Here is a 21,915-nt window from a genome sequence, read left to right as displayed (position 1 = left end):
ATAAAAAAAATATAAAAAATAAAAAAAAAAAACAGGAAAAAAAGGGGAAAAAAACGTGTAGACAAAAAATAGGGGGATAAAGAGAAATTATTAGTGCTTGTATACTTGGTGTGAGATCTGCACTCATAATTTGGTGGGAGTGTTAAGGACTTTGTCTTTGACAAATATGAAATATTAAATGATTTATTTATTTTGTTTTGTATGGTATTTGATTTGAGTTTTATTTGTGTTGATAACGGGAGTCTTTTATTTTGAAGTTCACTAACGTGAGCGGATATAACACGCATATGGTCCAAACATTCCAGTATGAACGAGACCCAGACGCACACGGTCATGGTATCAAAGGCTTACGGTTTATGAGGAGTTTTAAAAGGATTTAGCTCCTGGTTTGAATGGAGAACAAGCTTTTACAGTTGATTCCCAATGAAAATGGTGTCCAATGATGCTTTGTCTGTGACGACGGACAATACAATAAAGAAAGGGAATCATCAGTATGAGTCCAATCGTTTTTGAACCGGGCAGCTACAGCTTGAACTCAGTGTAAAAAAGGCGAAACAGCATGTGTTAGCTAACACTGTGAACTAGACTAGCAGCATGCGTGTCGGAACAAACAATTGAAAACAACCTACCGTATATACATCATTCTGTTTAGTTAGAAAACAACACAAGTTATACTGATCAGTCTTTCTTGTCGTAGATTTCGCTACCTACTGCTGGATCCACATTACCTAATGGGCAGCAGCATAATTGTCCATACAAGTAACGTAACTTAACTGTTAGTTCAGAAACTGGTTACGTAACTTAATTTGACTGACCAAAACTAACTTAAAACACAAACTGTAACTTACTCACACACGTATAAGATACGCATACATACATATGCATCTTAGAAGAAAAGAAAAACTCAAAGCCTGGAAGAAACTAAGTAGCTATTTCAGAAAGTTAATAGTAACGTGGCGGCAACTTTGTAAACAAGGCTAACTTACTTTAGTCTTACTTTAGCTTGACTAGTAAGGCAAGAACAAAGATGACTACAGATTTTACAAAGATAAACTAAAAACAATGTAAACATAATATTGCGTTACACAAAAAGGAAACATGTACTTAATTAAACGATGGTAGTCGACAGTAACTCGCGATTGAGCGGCGACCTGATGCGTGCTCTAATTATATTGTTTGTGGAGAGGCCAGCCGCAGTGGCTCCAGTGTGTCATCGAGCCATCGTTTGAGCCCCGCCCAAAAAAATCCTTAACACAGCAATGGTGAAAACCTATACAACAGTCTACTCCACAATTCAGTACATGACAATTCACAGTCTTTGTAATGTGTTTTAGCAATACATTTCTAACATCTATAATGCGTTTAGATTTTTTTGCATTGCTTTTACAGGGAATTTAACACTTTCTGAACCATTTGTACAGGTCGCAATTGCAAATTAATCCACCTGTAAAAGGTCAAATACATAAAAAAAAAAACGAGGTTAGGAAAAAATGAAAGACATAAACGAAATTTCCTGGAATGGCAGAGAGACAAAATATTTATAAATATTTCACAAATCTGCCAGCACAGCAGTGAAACCAGAGGAGATTTTAGCTTTTTGTTTGAGTTTTCCTTCAGGTCAAAACAGAGATTTTCATGTTTATGATAGATATTACCATGGTTGCAAATTAATAAAAAATTATAAAGTATGCATACCCAATATTTTGGCCATGTTGCAGATGTCTTTCACTGCTAAAAAAACAACAACCAATATTTGATATAATTCACATATTGGCTATTATGATTTTATAATTGCTTCAAATATGAAAAGTAGTAAAAATGCTGTCAGTTCCACTTCCATTCTAACTCCCAACATGCCAAACATAGCCATGGCTGGTCGATTTTAGAGTAGAAATTCTTGTATTTAAAAGCGGCTTGCTGCCAGCCGGCCGCGGTCCATTAAACGGAGGCAACCGCTAAAGAAAATGAAGCAGTCGGCGCATCTCGCAAGAAATGGAAGTGACGTATTCGGCGGCAAACGTTTCATCCCAGCCAGCGGAATGCACCTATAGCCGACAGCTTAGGGCCGGCGGCAAAAAGAAGCCGTGCGGAAATTTTTGCTATCTGGGTATACGTTATTAATAGTGTTTATACTGTTTATTTTGTATTTTATTTACCAGTCTTTTACACTATTTCTGAATAGGCTAATAATAAAATGCGGTTTTTACAACGATGTGACGCGCGTGTGTTTTAGGCTACTCTCAACATGACCCGGTGCGCCGCGCACAAGCGCGCATCCTTTAGATATAAATTATAGGCTGATACATTTTAATAAAACACATACAATTTAGAAGAGTAGCCTATGTATTTTGTTGTTCTCTGTTCTCCAGTTGTTAGTCAGTCAGAATGACAGTTCATGCATGAAGGTTAGGCCTATTATATAGGCTAGACTTCAATGCATTATTCTTTCCTTTTTTTATGTGTTTAAAATATTTAATTTACAATTAATTAAATTGATTTATATCTTTATTTTTTTATTTTATTTTTTTAACCCTGCAATACCAAGCTGATGGAAAGCGTAGGTGAATTTATATCTACACAGAAGAAAGCCCTGTATAGGCTCTTCCTTGGTACAGTTTGTGTCGAGCCATTCGTCAGTGTTAGATTTTGATGTATTTGGCCGAGCAGTGGTTTGGGTGGCTCGCCAATGTATTAGATGTCTCCAATACATAAAATAAGTAAGCTTGACCAGATTTCTTGTGGGGAGAAGAATTTATTGAAGGTTTGTAGTGTAGCAGTCCTACAGCAGTGATGTTCGCATGTCGCCCTTCAACAATCTTAACCCAACTATACCCAGTCTGTGGGACAGAACTTTATACATGAAGACATAGCCTATGGGCTACAACAATAGAAACCTGTTAGGACCTCCCACAGGAGATCGATCTAACTTGCTAATCCACTCTGATTCTTTGTCATTCACACCAATCAGTTTCTGTGGGCCATTCATCTGTATGGGCCATTTGGCACACACCTTTGCAGACACAGACAGAGTGGATTACATCTGAGGGACAGTAACAATGTAATTGCATCTGACTATAGTTAACTGAAAATACACATAATCTTACATTAGTCTGGTTGTTTGATGAGAAAAAGATTAAATGAAGTTGCAATAAACGAGTTAAGAATGCGCACATGAGCTGCAGCAGCGGAGGACTCTTATTCTGCTAGGTGGAGCCGAGGAAGAACCATAGACAGTAAAAGAAATGGACACAGCGACCCCATTGATTTCAACAGAGAAGACTGAAGCCCGATTATTGCACTTCCTGTCTGATGGCTGAGCGACTGCGCAGGCTCAAACTGAGCTTGACGACAGTCTGAACGTTGTAAATCTTCTAGTAGCTGTGGCAAGACAAATCTGAATCACCTAATTCCTCAAAAACGTTGTTAGAAAGTGAAAGTGAAAGTGACATGTGATGGCCAAGTATGGTAACCCATACTTGGAATTTGACCTCTGCATTTAACCCATCCAAGTAAGTGCAAACACATTAGGAGCAGAGTAGTGAGTAGTGAACACACACACACTGCAAACGTGGATACACACACCCGGAGCAGCGGGCAGCCTTGAGTGGCGCCCGGGGAGCGATTGGGGGTTAGGTGCCTTGCTCATGGACACCTCAGTCATATTCCTGCTGGTACTGGAATCGAACCAGCAACCTTTGGGTCAAATCTCAATTGGTCAAACCTCTTGTTTGTGAGGCTCCTCGTTTTTCCTCTGAGAAGGGTAGCATCTAGCCCTCACAAAAACCTGCCCGTTTACTATACTGACATGCAAAAAAAACGCATATAAACACAGACATTACCAGAGAAATATGTTAACTGATGACGATAGCATTCGGCTAACATTATTGTTGCTACAGACAATACGTTCACTTGGACAACCATAGGCAGTAATTGAATGTAATTGGTACCATAATGCTTCATTGAAAGCAGACTATAATTTTTTAGTCATGTAGTCTATAACAAGTGATTCTCAACCGGTGGGCCTCGGGGCGCCATCTGGTGGGCCGTGTAGGCAGTGGTAAACTACCCCCAAATTAATTTTTATTTGTTTTTTTAATTGATAAATCTTGTTATTTTCTAATTATCTGATTGTTCTTATGAAAAAAAAAGAAAATGTCAAATACTCCACAATAATTTCAGACTTCCTCATCTGATGTGGAGAGACCAGCTTGTCTGAGCGTAGCATTTAGGAGGCGGATCTCAAGTCTGGCCTTGGTTTGCTGCAGTTCGGTCAGAGTTAGTTGTTCCTCTGCCAGACGAAGCTGTGCTTCTGCCCTCTAAGTCTCTTTTTGCAGAAGTGCCTTGTAATCATCATCTTTGTTTGATGAAGGGCGCTTCAAGCCTTTCCCCTGAGATCCTGTGGCAACTACCACTGGCTCAACCAATGAGGATCCAGCTTCTTCCTCAGGAACAGAGCTGAGATTCAATATAAATACGCTCTCTGAAACAGCCTCACGAGGAACCGGCAGATTCTCCTCCTCCTCCTCAATCCAAGGCTCGCCATCCCCTACAACACCTTGAATACCATGGAGAGCCTCTTAAATGGCTTGATGCCTGTTTGTGGGTTTTTGGCTTCAGCATGGTCCTTTGTTGCCCTGGCCTTAAGATTCTTCCACCGCAATTTGATTCGGTCTGTGGTCCTCCTCTGGCCAGACCCCATGGCATTCACATTTTCTGTGATTAAAATCCAAACATCATTTTTCTTTTTGTTGGTATCCTTAGCAGAATTAAAACTTCCCACTATTGTTCCATAATGACGAACACCCTCAAGTAGTGCATTGGTTTCAGCAGCAGTGAAGTTACAGCTTCTTGAGTCCATGGTTCCGTTGCTTTACTATAGTGAACATTGTTCATCAGTTATAGGCCTTGGGTCCAATTGCCTCAATTGAACACAAGCCAAAACTAATCGGTTGTAATAGGTGTGTTTAAAAAGACCAACTACACAGCCATATAAATCAGCCTTGCTCAGAGGATTCACAGAGAGACAGTGAAATGACAGGTGTTGTCCACCGCCACCACCACTTTGCCAGGAGTGGATACTGTCAAAGGGTGTATGTTGAACGTACCAAGCCACTGGAGCAATACACCACTGAGGAGCTGTATGTCCGGTTTCACTTTGGGAAGGCTGATATAGAGTACCTGGTGAACCTTCTCAGGCCAAAACTTCAACACAGAACTCAAAGGAATCACGGTCTGTCTGTGGAAGACCAGATCCTCATTGCTCTCCAATTTTTGCATGTGGGACTTTCTATCAAGTTGTTGGTGACTATATAGGAGTGGTGAAATCAGCTGTGTGTGATGGGGTGAGAGATGTGTCAATCGCACTGGCCAGCCTGGTCAATGAATTTGTTTCTTTTCCAAAGGACAACGAGATTGGCCAGGCCAAGCATAGCTTTTTTCTTTTGGGGAATATGCCCAATACTATTGGAGCAATCGACTGCACACATGTGCATATACAAGCACCTCGTGAGAATGAATGGGAGTTTATAAACAGAAAGGGGAGGCACAGCATCAATGTCCAACTTGTGTGTGATGCTGACCTCATCATCACCAACTGCGTTGTCAAGTGGCCTGAGTCTGTCCATGATGCACGCGTCCTGAGGGAGAGCGTTCTATATAGAGACCTCCAAACCAACCGACCGGATGGCATAATACTAGGAGACAGTGCCTACCCACTCCTACCATGGCTGATGACTCCTTTTCTAACAGCAAATACACCGGCGCAGGCGCCCTTCAACACTGCTCATTGCAGAGCAAGATCTGCAATTTAGCGTTTAAAAGGAGTTCTTAAGAGGCTCTTTGCATGCCTTAACTACCTGAGAGCGGAACCACAGAAAGCATGCAACATAACCCTTGCCTGTATTGTCCTGCACAACATCGCTACTAAGCGTAATGTCCCTCTCTGTGCTGACAATGATGCACCTGAGCCCCTTGGAGACCCTAACCAACCTCCTGCATTCTGCCAGAACGAGCAAACAGGACGTGCAACAAGGGACGCAATAGTTAGACACTATTTCTGATTCGGATTTGTTTTGGATTTCAAAAATCAGTGATTGCCATTCTTTGCATTTTTTTGGTTATTCTGTAATCATTGCATGCATCACTAATATTCTATAATAAAAATATTTTCGATTGTGATGAATATAAATATATAAGTTAGTGACAGAATAAAATGTATTGTTTTTGGTCAATTTTGACAGCTGTTTGGGGGATTATTTTATGAGGCCAAACTCTTTCTACTTTGCTGTAATTTCAAATAAACATAATTTTTTAGGTGTCTTTGCCCATACATCAGGGAATTTAGACATTACAAATTTCCACTCATTTTGAGTCTCTGTTGTGCTGACAGTTTCAGCCACAGCACACACCAGATTTAGATGAGCAAACTGTTTCAGCCAAATCACAAGCTTATCTTTTAAAAGCAAAACATCAGCTTTTAGTTCTTTCATGGACAACATTAATTATCAACCCTTTAACCAGCACACTTTTCCTTTACGTTAAAAACACTAACAAGCTGTTTGTTTAATCAGATGCCTTTCTGCACGATTTACATTTAGCAACTGTTAATCCAGTACTACTGTATCTGCTTATTTGATCTTAAATAAAAATAATTATTCTAGTTCTCGATAACATTTCCCATTACATCTCAATTACCATAGTTTAATATCTGACTTAAATTTTTTCCTAGGAGTTTATCAATCTCCAATCGGGATTCACACTAACCTTTACGAGACTATAAAACTCTGCTTATCATACATTTTGATACACATACATCTTTTGCAGTTATCATTTTAAATCATCCTTTTAGTAACTTTTACAATTTGCAACTCATAATTGTTGGAGTGATTAAATTTACATCAAACTGTATTCATCAGTTCACATATAAAAATCACTATTATAGATCCTTTATTCAAAAGGATTCACTTTAAGACTTCAATCTTCTGACCTGGTTTTTATCTCTTATTTTTTCTCAGACGAAAATGTTAATATCGTCATATAAACACTGATCTACTTTCAAACCCACATTATTACCAGAAATGTGTCACTATCACATTTTCAAACACCTTCTCTGTGGGCATTTACAGTTACGTGTAAATGGTCATCTCACTTGGTCCCTCTGGCTCAGTTTGCGGAAGTCTGGAAAGGAAATTGCTTCCCAGTCCTCCGTACCATCAGACTCGGCTATACGATTCAGTTCCTCCGGCACCCGCCCAGGTACAGGGGTGTTCACTTCACTTTGGTGTACATCTGACTCACGTCTCTGTTCCCTCCTTCAGGGAACGAGGGTTACATAAGTATCCGAGGCATTTCTGATGCAACATCGAGTTCTTCAAAGCTATGTGGTATGCTGAGGAGATTAAACTCATTTAAAGTAATGTAATCGTCTGGTTTTAGCCAGGTTTCTTTCAAACACAACACATCTGTAATCATATAATTTACAATAAATGCTTTTGAAGAAATGGATCGTATATTCAGCAACCCCAGCTTTATTATTTGTTCATCTGTATTATATCTGTTTTTTATTTGTTAAATATCGATAAAAGTTTAAGTTTTTGGTATTTACTAATTCGGGGAACCGACACCGTAACGGAGCAGGCTCCCGCACCGCTCCCTCTCCACCACCAGAGGGATCCTTCCCCGGAATATTAACCACCTTCAGGAACTCAACATCCCATCATGCCTCTTACCTGGGACTGATTGCACACACACCTGCACTTCATTTACACACACATAAAAGCCACCTCCACACACAACTTCTCTGCAAAGTATTGCATTGCCCCGGCTTTCAATTCCAAGCGTTTATCCGTGGTTGCTGATCTGATTACTGACCTAGGACTGTTTACCCCGACCTCTGATCGTTCTTTGCCTGTCTTGACCCGGATTGCTCTTTGGACTTTGTCTTTTGCTGCCTGCTCTGACCTTTGCCTGTGACATTGTCTTGCTCTTTGCTCTCTTCCTTGATTCTGTCTGCTGTTGATTTACCCTGCTTGTTGACCATTCTCAATAAAGCTGCAAATGGATTCCTCTGCGTCTGCGCCATCATTACAGACACAGTCTCTATATGATATATGTAAGTGAAAGAGTCTCTATGTGTTGGGATTTATCTGACTTCTGTGAATAATCAATTTACAAACTATAATTTGCATTACAAAAATAAACAATGTAAGCCTATAGAACAACTTTGTTTAATTGTTCACTTGCATTACAAAAAATAACAATGGAATATTTACAAATAACTGTATATTTATTTACAAATAACTTGTAGAATATATATAAATAACTTTAGAACAACTTATTTTCATTTTACATTACAAAATAAACAGTGTACAGAAATTATAAATGACATTTAAAAAAGATCTGTAGAAAAATAGTTTCATTTACCAATTTTCAATTACATACATTTTATTTCTCAACCATTCTCTCAAGAATAGAAAACAGCCTGTCAATTCTCTCCCTGCTCTCCTGTGATCTCTAGATTGCAGATAATTGCAGATAATACAAATGCAACAACGTAGCGATTGCAATGTAGGAATATACAGTATTCATAGCTCTGTCTATCTTTGAATAAACACTGAATGAATCAGCTGTATATAATAGACTAACTAATACTGTTCTTTCATAATCACAGGATGGGAGCGATGCAAGCACAAACTCTTCAACCTCCACTGCTTCGGTTGTTGTGAGATCTCCAGCCAACAACTACAATGACCATCAACAAGTAGCCCCTATCACCAGCTAAGTCCTCCAGCAATCTCTTCCATCCCCCAGCCCAAGGATGGCACAGAAAAGGAAGAGGAAGGAACAAGATGACTGGATCCAAATGCAGGTTGCTTAGTTGGAGGCTCAGTTGGAGGAACGACCACGAAGGCTCCATCTTGTTCCACTCCAAATTTTCAAGCCCTTCACTCGCTAACTTCCCTCTGTCTTGTGGACTCGAATGTCTGCCATTGCTTAGGTTGTAGGCTACGGTGCCCACTACAGGCAGAACTTGTGGATACGATTGAAATGAAACACACTTGTCTTTGATCCAAACTCTTGATCACTTGGAATTCACTATGGAGCTGATTGATTTTATTTAACCCTCTGAGGTCGACCTCTTTTTTTCTTATCAGTGCAAAAGAAACTCAAAATACTCTGTTGATTTTGACCTTACATATTAAGTGTTGTACATCATTAGATCCTGATAAGTGTCTATTTTTTGTGGATACTCACAATAAAAACAAAGTGTTGTGCTTTTCGCCAAATAAAGAAAAAAAACCATGATGCGCGTTCAGCCTTCTCTCCGTCAGTGAAGTCCATTCTGAAACGTGTCCGAAAATTAACGGTAATTCCGCGAATACTTGTCATACAGGCACAAGTCTTTTTCCATAATGAAGCTTGAACTCTCTTCTTTTAAATTAATTAATTTATATAAAAAAAACAAATATTCTCAGTTTATGTAATCTGTATGAAAAGAGAGAGATGTCAGTCTTTTTCTTTCCAGCACATTATATCTGATTACGCGTTAATGTGCCACGCCCACAGAGAGCGTTTGGTTTTCAAACGCAAATGATCTAAGGCAACCCATGCAAACATGCCAACTCCCACCAGCTGGTTTATAAAACACATCATTTTTAGGAAGTATCTTACTACCACTGTGTACACAGCCTATCTCTACGCTGTGAGGAATAATACTATCTAATAACCCTGGAAAATGTACCAGAAGTGCTGGTAGTTTCATTTCGAGGAGCAACGGATCCAGCTGATGTAGTAAGTAATTTCTTCTTAAGTGCTTTGTTCTAATCGCGATATTGAATAATGTCTGTAAACCGCAAAAAGACTGTTTAAATATGAATTGTGTGTCTGTGTGTAGGCTAAATGATGAATGAACGGCACAGGCGCGCGTGGCTTTGTTTACTACAGTTATACAGCACGTGTCTGTGCCGTTCATTCACTCTCGCACCTACATTAGTAAACATGTTATTAAATTTACATGAACACATCCAAACTATATTGCTATAGCCTACTAAGATGAGTAAAAATAGACTGAAATATGTTGAAATAAAATGTCTGTATAAGCAACAAACTGCAAATTAACATGTATATGCTAATCATACACAATATGTTACAGACTAAATATGAATGTTAAGACAAGATTTTGTGATTAGTTTTGGATAGATTATTAAGTTTCGACTAAAAAAAGACTACCGTCACATTAAATAGGTACGCTTTTGTTCACCAATTTCTGCTCATATGTTAAATATAGGCTACTATAGTATGATGTTTTGTCAAAAATAAAGTAGGTATATTGAATTATCCACTAAGATGTTATTATAGTGTTTGTTCCAATATTCAAACTAATGAATCCTTACCTTTTTTAATACGTATGATAAAATGTATACTTTTTACCAAGAAAGATTATACTTGAAATATTCTTAAAATTGTAATTGTTGTTGTAATTGTAACCCATTTGTAATTGGTTACAATTTCTAATTGTAAAATATGTATATATAGATAATTTTTTTTGTCCTTGCATTCTTTGGGACCATGTGACACACCTGTGTGAGGCTAAATAATATGCAGCTCATTATATATGTGTCATGTTTCAATGTGTTTAAGTTCTGTTTTGTGATCTGGTTTCCCCCTGTCTTTGTGATTTTGGTTTAGTCCTGTTAGTTTTTCCCGCTCCTCGTTTGTGTTCAGTTTCTTCACCTGTGTTCAGTTAATTATCCCATTATTCCCAGTTCTTTTAAGCATTGTGTTTTCCCAAACTGTGCGTTCACACCGGACGCGAATAGCGCGTCAAATTCGTGTGTACCGCGTCTAGTTTGACGCTTGACCACTTTGTGTTAATTCGCGTGTCAAGAGTGAAACTGACGCGCGTAAAAACAAAAGTTTGAAGCGAAATTTACGCGCGTCACGCGCGTCAGAATCGAAACCCGTTGGCGCAACTTGGCGGCCATCTTTTTTAAGTTGATCGAGCATTCATCGGAGAGTCACCCCTCTGTATTTGCTCTGGAGAGCAGAACGGCGGCATAGGGGTAATCGTCGCCGTATTTGTGTCCATCAGACCCTTCGAAGGCGAACCCAGTGTGGCGAGTTTCACCATTGGCTCGCTCCAGGAGCTGCGCCTGGATGACGGCGGCTTTCAGCGTTACTTCCGCCTGTCCCGCGCCCAGCTTGATGACCTGTTGCCCCGCATCGGAGCGAGGAGCACCCTCGCCCTCATCCACCTAATCTGTCATTTATTTTTGTTTTGATGATAAATGGAGCCAGCCTCCAAAAGTGATTAATCTGTCCTGTGATTTTTCTCTCTCTCTCGAACAACACTGTCCAGACACGAACTTATGCAGTATGTTGGTTGTCTTTACATTAATAATATTTCATATATCTAGATATGGAAAAAATAGCATTCAATACAAAATGAATATGTCTCATATATTGAAATCAAGTTTTATGTGATAAAATATTTGCTTTGTTGTGCATTAGAACCAGTCATATTACGAAATAGCTAATTTATTGAAGCCTCCAGATACTTCACCACATGACAGCAGCATGCAGCTAGGCTCCGGATTGGTTAACGCGGCGCGAATTGACGCAGAAGTTCAGATTTTTCAACTCGGGCGGCAGACGCGAATTCGCGTCAAACGCGTGAATGCACAAATAGCATTAACTAAATCATTCGCGCGTAACGCGCTTAACGCGCCAGCCGCTTAATTCGCGCCATTCGCGCGAACTTGACGCGCGAATGAGGCGAATTCGCGTCTACCGCGCCGCGCTCTACGCCTCATTCGCGCCGCAGGAATTTTTTACGCGCGTAACGCGTCTTTGCATTGACTTAACATTGAAATCACTCGCGCCTGACGCGCTATTCGCGTCCGGTGTGAACGCACCATTAGTGTTTGTTGTTTGTCGTCCTTGTATGGTTGTGTTTTCCCTGAAGTTCCTGGAGTTTGTTATTTCGTTCTTGTATGTTTATAGAAGTTTATTTTGTAAATAAATCAGCTATTTTTGGAAGTCCTCTTGTCCTCGTCTTCAGCTACCTGCACACACCCTGACAGAACGACCAACCATACCGACAGAAGGCTTGACCATACCGACAGAAGAATAAACCACACAAGATCCAGCAGTATGTTCACCAGTGTCTCTTCCCCAACCACCGAGCGGGAGAGAGGACATCCATTTGCGGGGACCCGGTTGGCCATATTTCGCGGGACCCGTGGAGGCCGCAGTAGAGGAGGTGGTCGAGAAGAAGCCCGACACAACTCTACATTCTGGCCTCTTTTCAACCCTGGGTTGGTGATGTCCAGTCCAGGGCTCCATCCACCACCGTTTCCGTCTAGCCCAGAGCCCTCGCCGCTGGTCTCGTTAGACCTAGAACTTCCACCGCTGATCCCGCCCAGCCCAGAGTTTCCTTCGCCGCTGGTTCCGTCATGCACCAAGCCCTCTTCGCCGCTGGTTCCGTCCAGCACCAAGCCCTCATCACCGCTGGTCCCGTCCAGTTCCGAGTCCCATGATGTGCTGGCCCCGTCCAGTTCCGAGTCCCATGATGTGCTGGCCCCGTCCAGTGCCGAGTCCCATGATGTGCGGGCCCCGTCCAGTTCCGAGTCCCATGATGTGCTGGCCCCGTCCAGTTCCGAGTCCCATGATGTGCTGGCCCCGTCCAGTTCCGAGTCCCATGATGTGCTGGCCCCGTCCAGTTCCGAGTCCCATGATGTGCTGGCCCCGTCCAGTTCCGAGTCCCATGATGTGCAGGCCCCGTCCAGTTCCGAGTCCCATGATGTGCTGGCCCCGTCCAGTCCTGCGCCAGAGCCCGAGGATGCCCGGGCTCCGCCCTGGACGCCCGAGGGTCCCACAGCTCCTTCCCGCTCCTGTGCAACCGCGCCCTCGTCACCCTCCAGGGCGCCCAGCCTCCAACCCCTTTGGATGTTATACGGCGCGAGGACGCGCCTTCGGGGAGGGGGGAGGTACTGTCATGTTTTAATGTGTCTAAGTTCTGTTTTGTGATCTGGTTTCCCCCTGTCTTTGTGATTTTGGTTTAGTCCTGTTAGTTTTTCCCGCTCCTCGTTTGTGTTCAGTTTCTTCACCTGTGTTCAGTTAATTATCCCATTAGTCCCAGTTCTTTTAAGCCTTGTGTTTTCCCTTAGTGTTTGTTGGTCGTCGTCCTTGTATGGTTGTGTTTTCCCCTAAGTTCCTGGAGTTTGTTATTTCGTTCTTCTATGTTTATAGAAGTTTATTTAGTAAAAAAATCAGCTATTTTTGGAAGTCCTCTTGTCCTCGTCTTCAGCTACCTGCACACATCCTGACAGTATGTGGCACAGGACCCAGAAAACACCTCAGACCTCATAGGGTTAAACCCCTTTTATTTGGGAATTTGTTTTATGCACTATTCTTTAAGTTTTTGGAGAAAAATATATAAAATCCTATGATATGAGCTCTTGCTCATTTTTCTCTTGGAGAAAAATTAAATTAAATATCAATAGTATAAACTTTGACTGTGAACATAAGATAGCTACATCTATTTTGCGATTAAATCTCAACATAATTCATATATTTATACACTATTATGCGATTAATTATCAAAATAATTAATATACACTTAAGGAAAGCACGATCTGCTGTGATGTCACAATTAAGTTGAATTGTGAGATATAGAGCTGCTCGAAGTGTACATCGGAGTCGACTTGCTCCCTCTGTCAAAATAAGGGTCTTTCCAATTAAACTTCACATGTCCACTACATGAAGTGTAACGCACTTCAAGTGGAGTGGAACGCAGCCGTATCATTCATTGCCTGAGAAACTGAGAAACGGAATTGCATTCAGAAACTGAATGATAGAAACCGTATCATTTATTGCCTGAGAAACTGAAACCACTGCCTTCAACAGATAGGATTTAGAAGGGTGCTCCCATGTGCCCCCTTTGCGCTAGATATGCGTCCTCAATGGGCACTTTTGCTGTGCCCGCAGTGGTACGAGCTCTAGGAAGACAGCGAGTGTTTAGGGTAGGCTACCATTTGTGACAGGGCCGAAGTGTGCCATTTGCTTGAGTAGGTAGCCTACTTATTTTGAATAACTTGAATAACTTTTTAACAAAAAAAAAAGTGTAGGGTAGAGTGGGGGAAACGCCCCCCTTAAGGAAAATGTGACATTACTGTGAAACAAAAAATAAATGTAACTAGAATAACCATCCCAGTTTTGAGTGACTAGGAGCTATTTACCAAATAATAAAATTGCTCGGCCTTATTGATTAATTAGTATTTTGACTTAAAATATTTTTGTACAAAGGGGGCGTTTTGCCCCAGCGGTGGGGTAAAATGCCCCCTTTCGTAACAGCCAATTTGCTTCATAGATCAGCAGCAAAATTAACAGACTATTGTTTTTAATCTCTAAAAGTAAAAGGCAAGTAATGTATCAACATGTATATATTTATTTCAGGAATATTTTTTTTACATTTTATATTTATACATATAACTAAGACATACAAACAAATATGTTGTAATAAATAAATAAATAAACAAATAAACATCAATTCATTGTTCAGCTATGCAAATTTCGCAGATGAATTCCCCTCGAATCTTATTGGAGCAATCTACATGTGCCCAATTTTGGCACCCCTCAAATTTTATCCAGTCCCCCCCACTAATTGAAAATAACTCCCCACAGTAGAGGCATTCTGTATATTCTTCTTTCTTATATCTCCGCATCTAAAAGGAGAGAAAAAAATATGTATGAGTTTGAGATTTCAACAATAGGCCTACTATTGATAATTTGTATTTGTTCACCACTATCATCAAAACAAGCAGAAAAACCTAAATTAATATTAAACTTATAAATTCGTATATTTATGTTGTGAAATAAATTCAATAAATGCATTAAAAGCCACTGTTTCATCCTTGTGTCACCTGACCACATTCCATCAGCTGACTGTGCTAGCAAGCTAGCTAGCTTATGCTCACTTGAGGTAATTTTTTCATGTTTTGTTCAAATATTTTGATTTTACCACCTAGTTATCCTGCATTAAGTGTAAAACAAAGGATTTGATAGACAGAAATATGTTATTATAGTAATTATGATAGAGAGAAACTATGCCCCCTGGGGGGTGTTTTACCCCTCAGCGTGTTGTTTTACACCACAAGTTATAACTTTTTAAAAAATGGTTTAATTTAAAAATATTATTATATTCCTTATAAATAACATATGCTCTCAAACTACAGAATTCACCGTTCATCTATCATACATCACTGCGATATCCTGCAGAACAATATTCTCTTAAAAACTTTACTAATATCTGAAAATTATAGCGCTTATGTAATCCTCTTCTCTTCAAACTGTCAGCTTCTCCATCACAGCTCTCCGTGGAGATTTGTTTATCCCCGTTGTCAACGTAGTTCATAGCAACAGTAAAAATGTATCTTGACTCCCTCTAGTGGTTATTTTGGGGAAAACAGGTGGTTTTTTTAATAGAGGGGGCTTTCCCCCCACTCTACCATATTCTAGGCTATATCTCACAATTCTGAGAAAAGAAGTCAGAATTGCGAGTGTGATTGATCTCGTAGGTGTCTATTTAGTGTAATTTTTCAGGCATCGTGCACCAATAAACATCAGCTTGTTTTGTACACCATGAAAGTATTTTATCTCCAAGCTATCATTTGGAGCTGATATAGCCTATTTTTTTTGTATTTTTTTTTTTTGGTTGTAGTTTCAGTTCCACAATGCCCATTAGAGTAAAAACACAAGGGTTCACACAAAAACACCGTTTAAAGGCTAAAAGGCCATATATTTAGTAAATAAAAAAAGTTCCTTACTATATAATTAGCGTATGATATTTTATGACATGTTATAAGTCCACCTGCGCCACATATGATCATATTTAGTTATGATTTATTTTATTTATTGTTGTTTTTCCACCGCGTGTTTTCATTCCCGTGGGTTTGCAATGCATGCTGGTAAATGTAGTCAACAAAGGCGTCAAAATGGTGGATTTTCAACAACCTCCTTTCAGAACCCTGGAAGATTTTCTGCTGGGTTCGGCTCGATTGTCTGTGCCTGATGTTCGTAACTTGGATCGGTGGAATAACCGAATCATTAACAACCTTCTGTATTACCAGTCGAACTATTTTGCTTTCGCCGCGGCATTTTTGGTTCTAGTCGGGTAAGGAAACACCAGTGACGTGTACGTTCATTCAATCCTATTCACTCTTCTTTTAAAACCCTTAACCAGGTAACCCCGTTTGTGTTATGTTCCGTATTGAATGCGTTTTGTTTAAAAAAATGCTCTCAATTAATCAATTTGTAGTGTGACCTAAATTTAAAAAAGTGTTAGGCCAACATGTTCACTTCTCTGTTTGGAGTGATCTGATAAATGGCATTTGACAGGTTTATTAAGACGTTGTTTTGTTGGCATCACCAAGATCGTTATAAAGCAGTATTCAGATGTTTTAAAACAGCTCTCATTTAACATACTCATGCTAGGTCAAGATAAGTATCCCTTTGCTTTCAGTGGTCCATATTGTTTCTTCACTTAACCAACATTTTCCTTTTAGTTTAACTTGATGTACTAAAATAACTAAAACTGATATAAATTATATATATATATATATATATATATATATATATATATATATATATATATGAGAGAGAGAGAGAGAGAGACATAGGTCTATTAAAAACACAAAATACGAAACGTTTATCTAAAATTAAAATAAATAAAATAATTGTAATAATATCTTAACTATACTACAATAACAATTTATTTTGTGTTTGTGTGTGTAATTGTGCCACAGATATTTCCAACCACTCCAGCTGATCCTTGGGGCAACAATTGTGATCCTTCTGTTTTTGGGTTTTGTCTGGGCAGCTGAAAACAAGTCGGTAATCCGACGATTCCGAAGGAATCATCCATCGCTCTCCCTGGCTGCAATTTTGGGCTCCAGTTACCTTCTTCTGTCCGTTTTAGGAGGAGTAGCTGTTTTCCTCATTGGCATTGCCTTCCCCATATTAAGTTAGTATTCTTTGTTGCCTACGTCTTTTTTTTTCTAACACTAAAAAGTACTAGTATCACATTAGTGCATTGAAATATTTTCAGTTGTTTTTGTCCCCTCTGATGCTTCTCTTCGCAGTGATCCTAATCCATGCTTCAGTAAGACTCAGAAGCCTTAAGAACAAACTAGAGAATAAGTTGGAGAGTATAGGATTGAAGAGGACACCCATGGGCCTGCTACTGGAAGCGCTGGGACAGGAACAAGAGGCTGGATCATAGCTGTGCTAACTATTAACTAACTGTGCTATCGCTCACCCCTTCTTTCCTATGAGCTTCTTTCATGTCCTTAAAATATGTATAAAAACAGATATTGGCAAAACATATATGGCATTTTCTAAAGTTTCTCAGATATGCAAGAAGGGCCCAATAGACAGGATTAGATTTTATGATGTAGTTTATGAAAGATAGCAAAAAGTTAGATAACAGGATCAGGTGTTAATAACTATATATTAGGTGTCCAAAAAAGGCAATATAATGCCTTGCTTAATAGGGTATAGGTTAAGTGTATATAAATTTACATTTATTATTTGAGTAACAGTCTGTTATTGCTTCATTCTGTGGATTTAATTGTTCCAACACTTTTATTCTGTCCCTAAATATGTTTTCTGTGACGCAATCGGCCTTCAGATAAGGCCTTCGAAGGGTGCAGCCCCAAACGGCACACTTCATGTGCACTTTCGGTCTTATAATGGCTGCCATGTGCGCATGTCCGTTAAGTCCATGAGACCATGACCAGATAGCACAGGTACGTCTGTAAGATGTCTGCTTTAGATCTGGAAAACATCTCCTGTGTAAATACATTTGGTAAACAACATAGAAAGAGCAGTGTTACATACATTCTAAACCATAAACATCTTATAGACATATTCTAAATGTCTATATGACATCTGACAGGAGACGTCTCAGAGATGTATTGCAGGTGCGCAACAGATCTCTGTATGAAAATCTATTTGAGTAACAGTCTATTATTACTTCATTCTTATGGATTTAATTGTGCCAACACTTTTATTCTGTCCCTAAATATGTTTTCTGTAAGTAACACTTGATTTTGTGAATTGTGTTGTTGAAGGATATTTGAAGAGATTGTCTTTTTTGCCAGTGCATTACATGACCAAATATTATTATTACAGTTTGTTTTGAGTTTTATTGTATTTTATTTTAAACAAAGTTGTGCCATATGTGGCCTGCCATGAATTGTGTTTGCAGTCTTACAAAGTGCCAAGGGTTTTCTGCAACCCAAATTAGTGACCAAGAATATTCACTCTCTATGTTTCCATTTATGTGAATTGTGCAACACAAAATGACATTGTTGGTGAAAATGTCTAATCTCATTTGAAGGAGAGATAAAAACATATATACAAATAAAGCAGTAATGTAACACTGTGGATGTTTATTCTTTCTTTTAGTTATTTAATATGTTTGAGAACAAAAAAAAAGTCATTTGTATTTTCTGCATAATAATGTTTACAACATCAGTTGCCTTGTATTTTCAGGAAATGCTCATCGATTGCTGTGTATAATAAATAAACTTTCATATACAGTATCTGCAGCCTTTGTATTTTCATCTGACACCACTTAGGGATGCGGTGACCGTTAAAATTAATGTATTGTAGTAATGAGTAAGATACGATAGCCTATTGTTTCGGTTCTTGTTAATTCAATAAATCATTGTTTGTGTAACATGTTTCTGATTTGTTTGTGTTTACCTGAACGATTATAGACCTTCATTAAGTAGGTAGCTTTGGAATACAGCAAAGTGAGGAAGAGGAAAATAAAAAACTACACAACTACAATAAAAGCCCTTCACATATTTCTTAAAATTTCTCCCAAATTAGCTGTTATTGGAATTCTGTGACTGCAAGTTTCACAAGAAAATTACTGAAATTGAGGTTTTTAAATGTAAATTTTAAATGTTTACAATAATATTCTTGTGTTATTATTCTGCATCTCCCAAGGTCATCTGCAATATTATGAAAATATAAATTATAGGTGAATGACTCAAGACCACACAAGAACTTGGAGTTGCATGCGCTTTGAATGTTCTGTACACCAAACCGAAAATCATTTTGATACACAACCCACATACCTTCATTATCAAAGGCTTTCATAAATGTTATTTAAGGTTCATTTGCATCAACAGTTGTTTTCTGCAGCAATGCTTTAGAATGTTGGTCAAATCAAGTTATCATTATGAACAATGTAGGCTATTGATGTCTAACCTTTATTGATTTGTCTAACCTAAACAAATTAAAGCTCATCCTTCTGTCATCCTTCTCAAGTGAACACAAAGACTTTGTACAAAGTAAGGTTCAACTAAATGGTGATGTTATACTTAGTTTGTGCAACAAGTTTTAATTGTGTGTTATTTTTAATAATTATTACATTTCCCCTGTTCTGAGCTCATTGATAACAGCCAAGTTTCGTGACAAAATGGGGTTACTAAATTAAAATAATTGATTTGCTCCATAAATGAAGCTCTGTTGATAATTAGATGATATTTTACTGATTGTGTTTTTGTGCTAGTGCCATGGCTGGTTTAGGCCTGTTGTTGACAGCAGACTCACAAAGATATTCATATTTTTTAATATTCTATGCAGTGGTCAGTTAACAGCAGGGACCGAAATTAATTTTTTCATTAATTTTTTATTAATTTAATTTGCCAGCTTAAATTGATTTCCAGGGGCATTTTCACCCATATATGGACATTCTTTCTAAACTTATTTAGAGTTATGAATCACCTTTTATGTCAAATACTAACATACAAATTATACAGTAATTATACGTATTTATACAATAATACTTAATTATACAATAATTATACAGTACCACTGTTACCTGTCAAATGAAATAATTTAATCAAAATCCATCTTTGCAGTGCAGAGGTGGCACAGAAGTGGCATTAATATATTTACATTCCATTTATAATTGCATAAATAAAGCTATGAGATTTTTTAAAAAATCAATATTTAAATATGAAATGATTTCTAATTGTAATGTTCTAATTAAAGGGTACTTTAAATACGAAACTAAAAGGTCTTAATCTTAAAAGGTCACGGTCTTATTAATAAGTGAGTTGAAGGATTCATTCATTCAACGGATTTGTTCAAACGGCTGATTCATTCGGGAAAGGAGCAAGTGATTCCTTCAAAACGCGGATTTCAGTCAATAAATCATCACTGTCTGTTGCATTGAGACTCTGCTACGGTTTCATTTTGAAATTCTAGTCGGCGAAATAAAGGGAAAACAAACAATATTGACAATATTGTGTCTAAAAGGTAACTCCCAATGTTCACTTATTGTTAATTTAGCTGTTGTATAACATCAATATCACAGTTGCAATTGTGCACGGGAAAACGGCACTCTTGCTGATCTGATATTCTAATATAAGAATATAATATGATATAAATATAAGACATAAACTAATTTGGGGACATAGCCTACCTATGAACCGCACACAGCAGTGAAAGAACGATAGACAAATGCGATGTCAGCTCACAGTGCCTCGTATACAGTTAAAACATTGATTACAATATCATAATAGACAATACACATCGCACACCCGATACGCACATAAAGAATGAACTTGCAACTGAACTGACATTTACCAGCTTTCTCCTTCTCTCCTCTCTCGCGTGCAGGAGATAGACGTTATTCTGCCGCGATTCCCGCGAATGTGATGCGAATTGTCACGTGAACAAGCAAATCCACAAAGATAGAATAATAAAAAAAATAATACGCATACAACGATAACAACGATAGCAAAAAAAACAGTTTTGTAAAAATTATTTCACACTCCACATTTAGGGGGGCCACAAGGGGGGCCAAGCTTGTTGTCACAGGGGCACGGGCCCCCCCGGCCCCCCCTCTAGAACCGCCACTGGTCTCCATGGCTGTACTGGGCGTAGATCCTGCTGTTGTTAGAGGTAAGTCACAAGAGAATGTCCCAAGGCTACAACTATTTAACTGTATAGATTAGTTAGTTATAAATAAACACATTCTCCCCCCTCACTATCTTCCTCTCTCTAGCATCCTGCAAGACGTATTTTGAAACTGTTAGAAGGGGTTACAGGATGGCCCAAGATGAGAACAAAGACAAGATGGAGGACAGCAGGATCATTGTGCGCATGAGACAAAGAAAAAGAAGAGTAAGTGTAAATAAATATAAATCTCAGTAAAAGACTCAGCCTGGGAGAGGCTCCCATCCCAACCAATTTGATATTTTCAGTGGTTTAATTACTTTTTTCCCTCCTATTTTGCAGCTGCTGAGCAGCAGGACTGGCGTTCTCCAGACAAGAGGAAGAGGCAGCTATCTGGAAGACTACAACAGTTGACCACATGTCTGAAGAGGAGGATGCTATATTGGATGGAAAGTCGGTATGGGTTGTTCGTCCTCCAACTCGTAGTACAGTTTTGTCTGCGCTGTGTGGGGTGCTACAAAAAAGACTGGAAGCAGACCAGAAGTACTTGGGAACTCATCATGCACGAGTTGGTGCAGATCGAGTCGCGGTGGAGACCACAGAAGCTGGCCTGTGAATTATTTTAGTTTTACGCATCTAAATATTATTCTATAGTATAATTTGAATATTCTGTTGTTTTTTTATATATAGTATTATTTATATTATAAATTATTATAAATTATTTATATTATAAATTATAGTATTATTTATAGATTGTATTATATATAATTCTATATAGTTTTCTATATATATACTGCATTTATATATTCTATACAATTCCATATTGTTATCTATTTATAAATTGTATTTTTATATATTGTACTATTTATATATTCTAAAGTATTTGTATATTATATTGTTTTCTACATATTATACACAGGCCTTATATATTATATGGGG

General features: G+C 38.6%; 1 protein-coding gene across 1 annotated transcript; it reads left to right on the top strand.

Moving 5' to 3' along the window:
• The first annotated feature begins 15,962 nt into the window (after positions 1–15,962).
• praf2 (PRA1 domain family, member 2) lies at positions 15,963–18,602 on the top strand. Its single transcript, XM_077223263.1, has 3 exons — positions 15,963–16,171; positions 16,803–17,020; positions 17,139–18,602. Exons 1-3 carry the CDS (start codon positions 15,993–15,995, stop codon positions 17,276–17,278), a joined length of 537 nt encoding a protein of 178 aa, XP_077079378.1. The 5' UTR covers positions 15,963–15,992; the 3' UTR covers positions 17,279–18,602.
• The last annotated feature ends 3,313 nt before the right edge of the window (positions 18,603–21,915 follow it).

The sequence above is a fragment of the Siphateles boraxobius genome, unplaced genomic scaffold, assembly GCF_051911475.1.
Source record: "Siphateles boraxobius isolate OS27281-9 unplaced genomic scaffold, OSU_SipBor_1 9, whole genome shotgun sequence".
Classification (NCBI taxonomy): Eukaryota; Metazoa; Chordata; class Actinopteri; order Cypriniformes; family Leuciscidae; genus Siphateles; species Siphateles boraxobius.
Note: the sequence above shows the minus strand (reverse complement) of the source record. Positions and strands in the feature narration are given on the sequence as shown.

What these genes read in the sequence shown, in the direction of transcription:
- praf2 (XM_077223263.1), top strand. Translation starts at nt 15,993, where the DNA reads ATGGTGGATTTTCAACAACCTCCTTTCAGAACCCTGGAAGATTTTCTG. An exon ending in GCATTTTTGGTTCTAGTCGG is followed by an intron (nt 16,172 to 16,802) that starts GTAAGGAAACAC and finishes ATTGTGCCACAG; the next exon opens with ATATTTCCAACCACTCCAGC. An exon ending in CATTGCCTTCCCCATATTAA is followed by an intron (nt 17,021 to 17,138) that starts GTTAGTATTCTT and finishes TTCTCTTCGCAG; the next exon opens with TGATCCTAATCCATGCTTCA.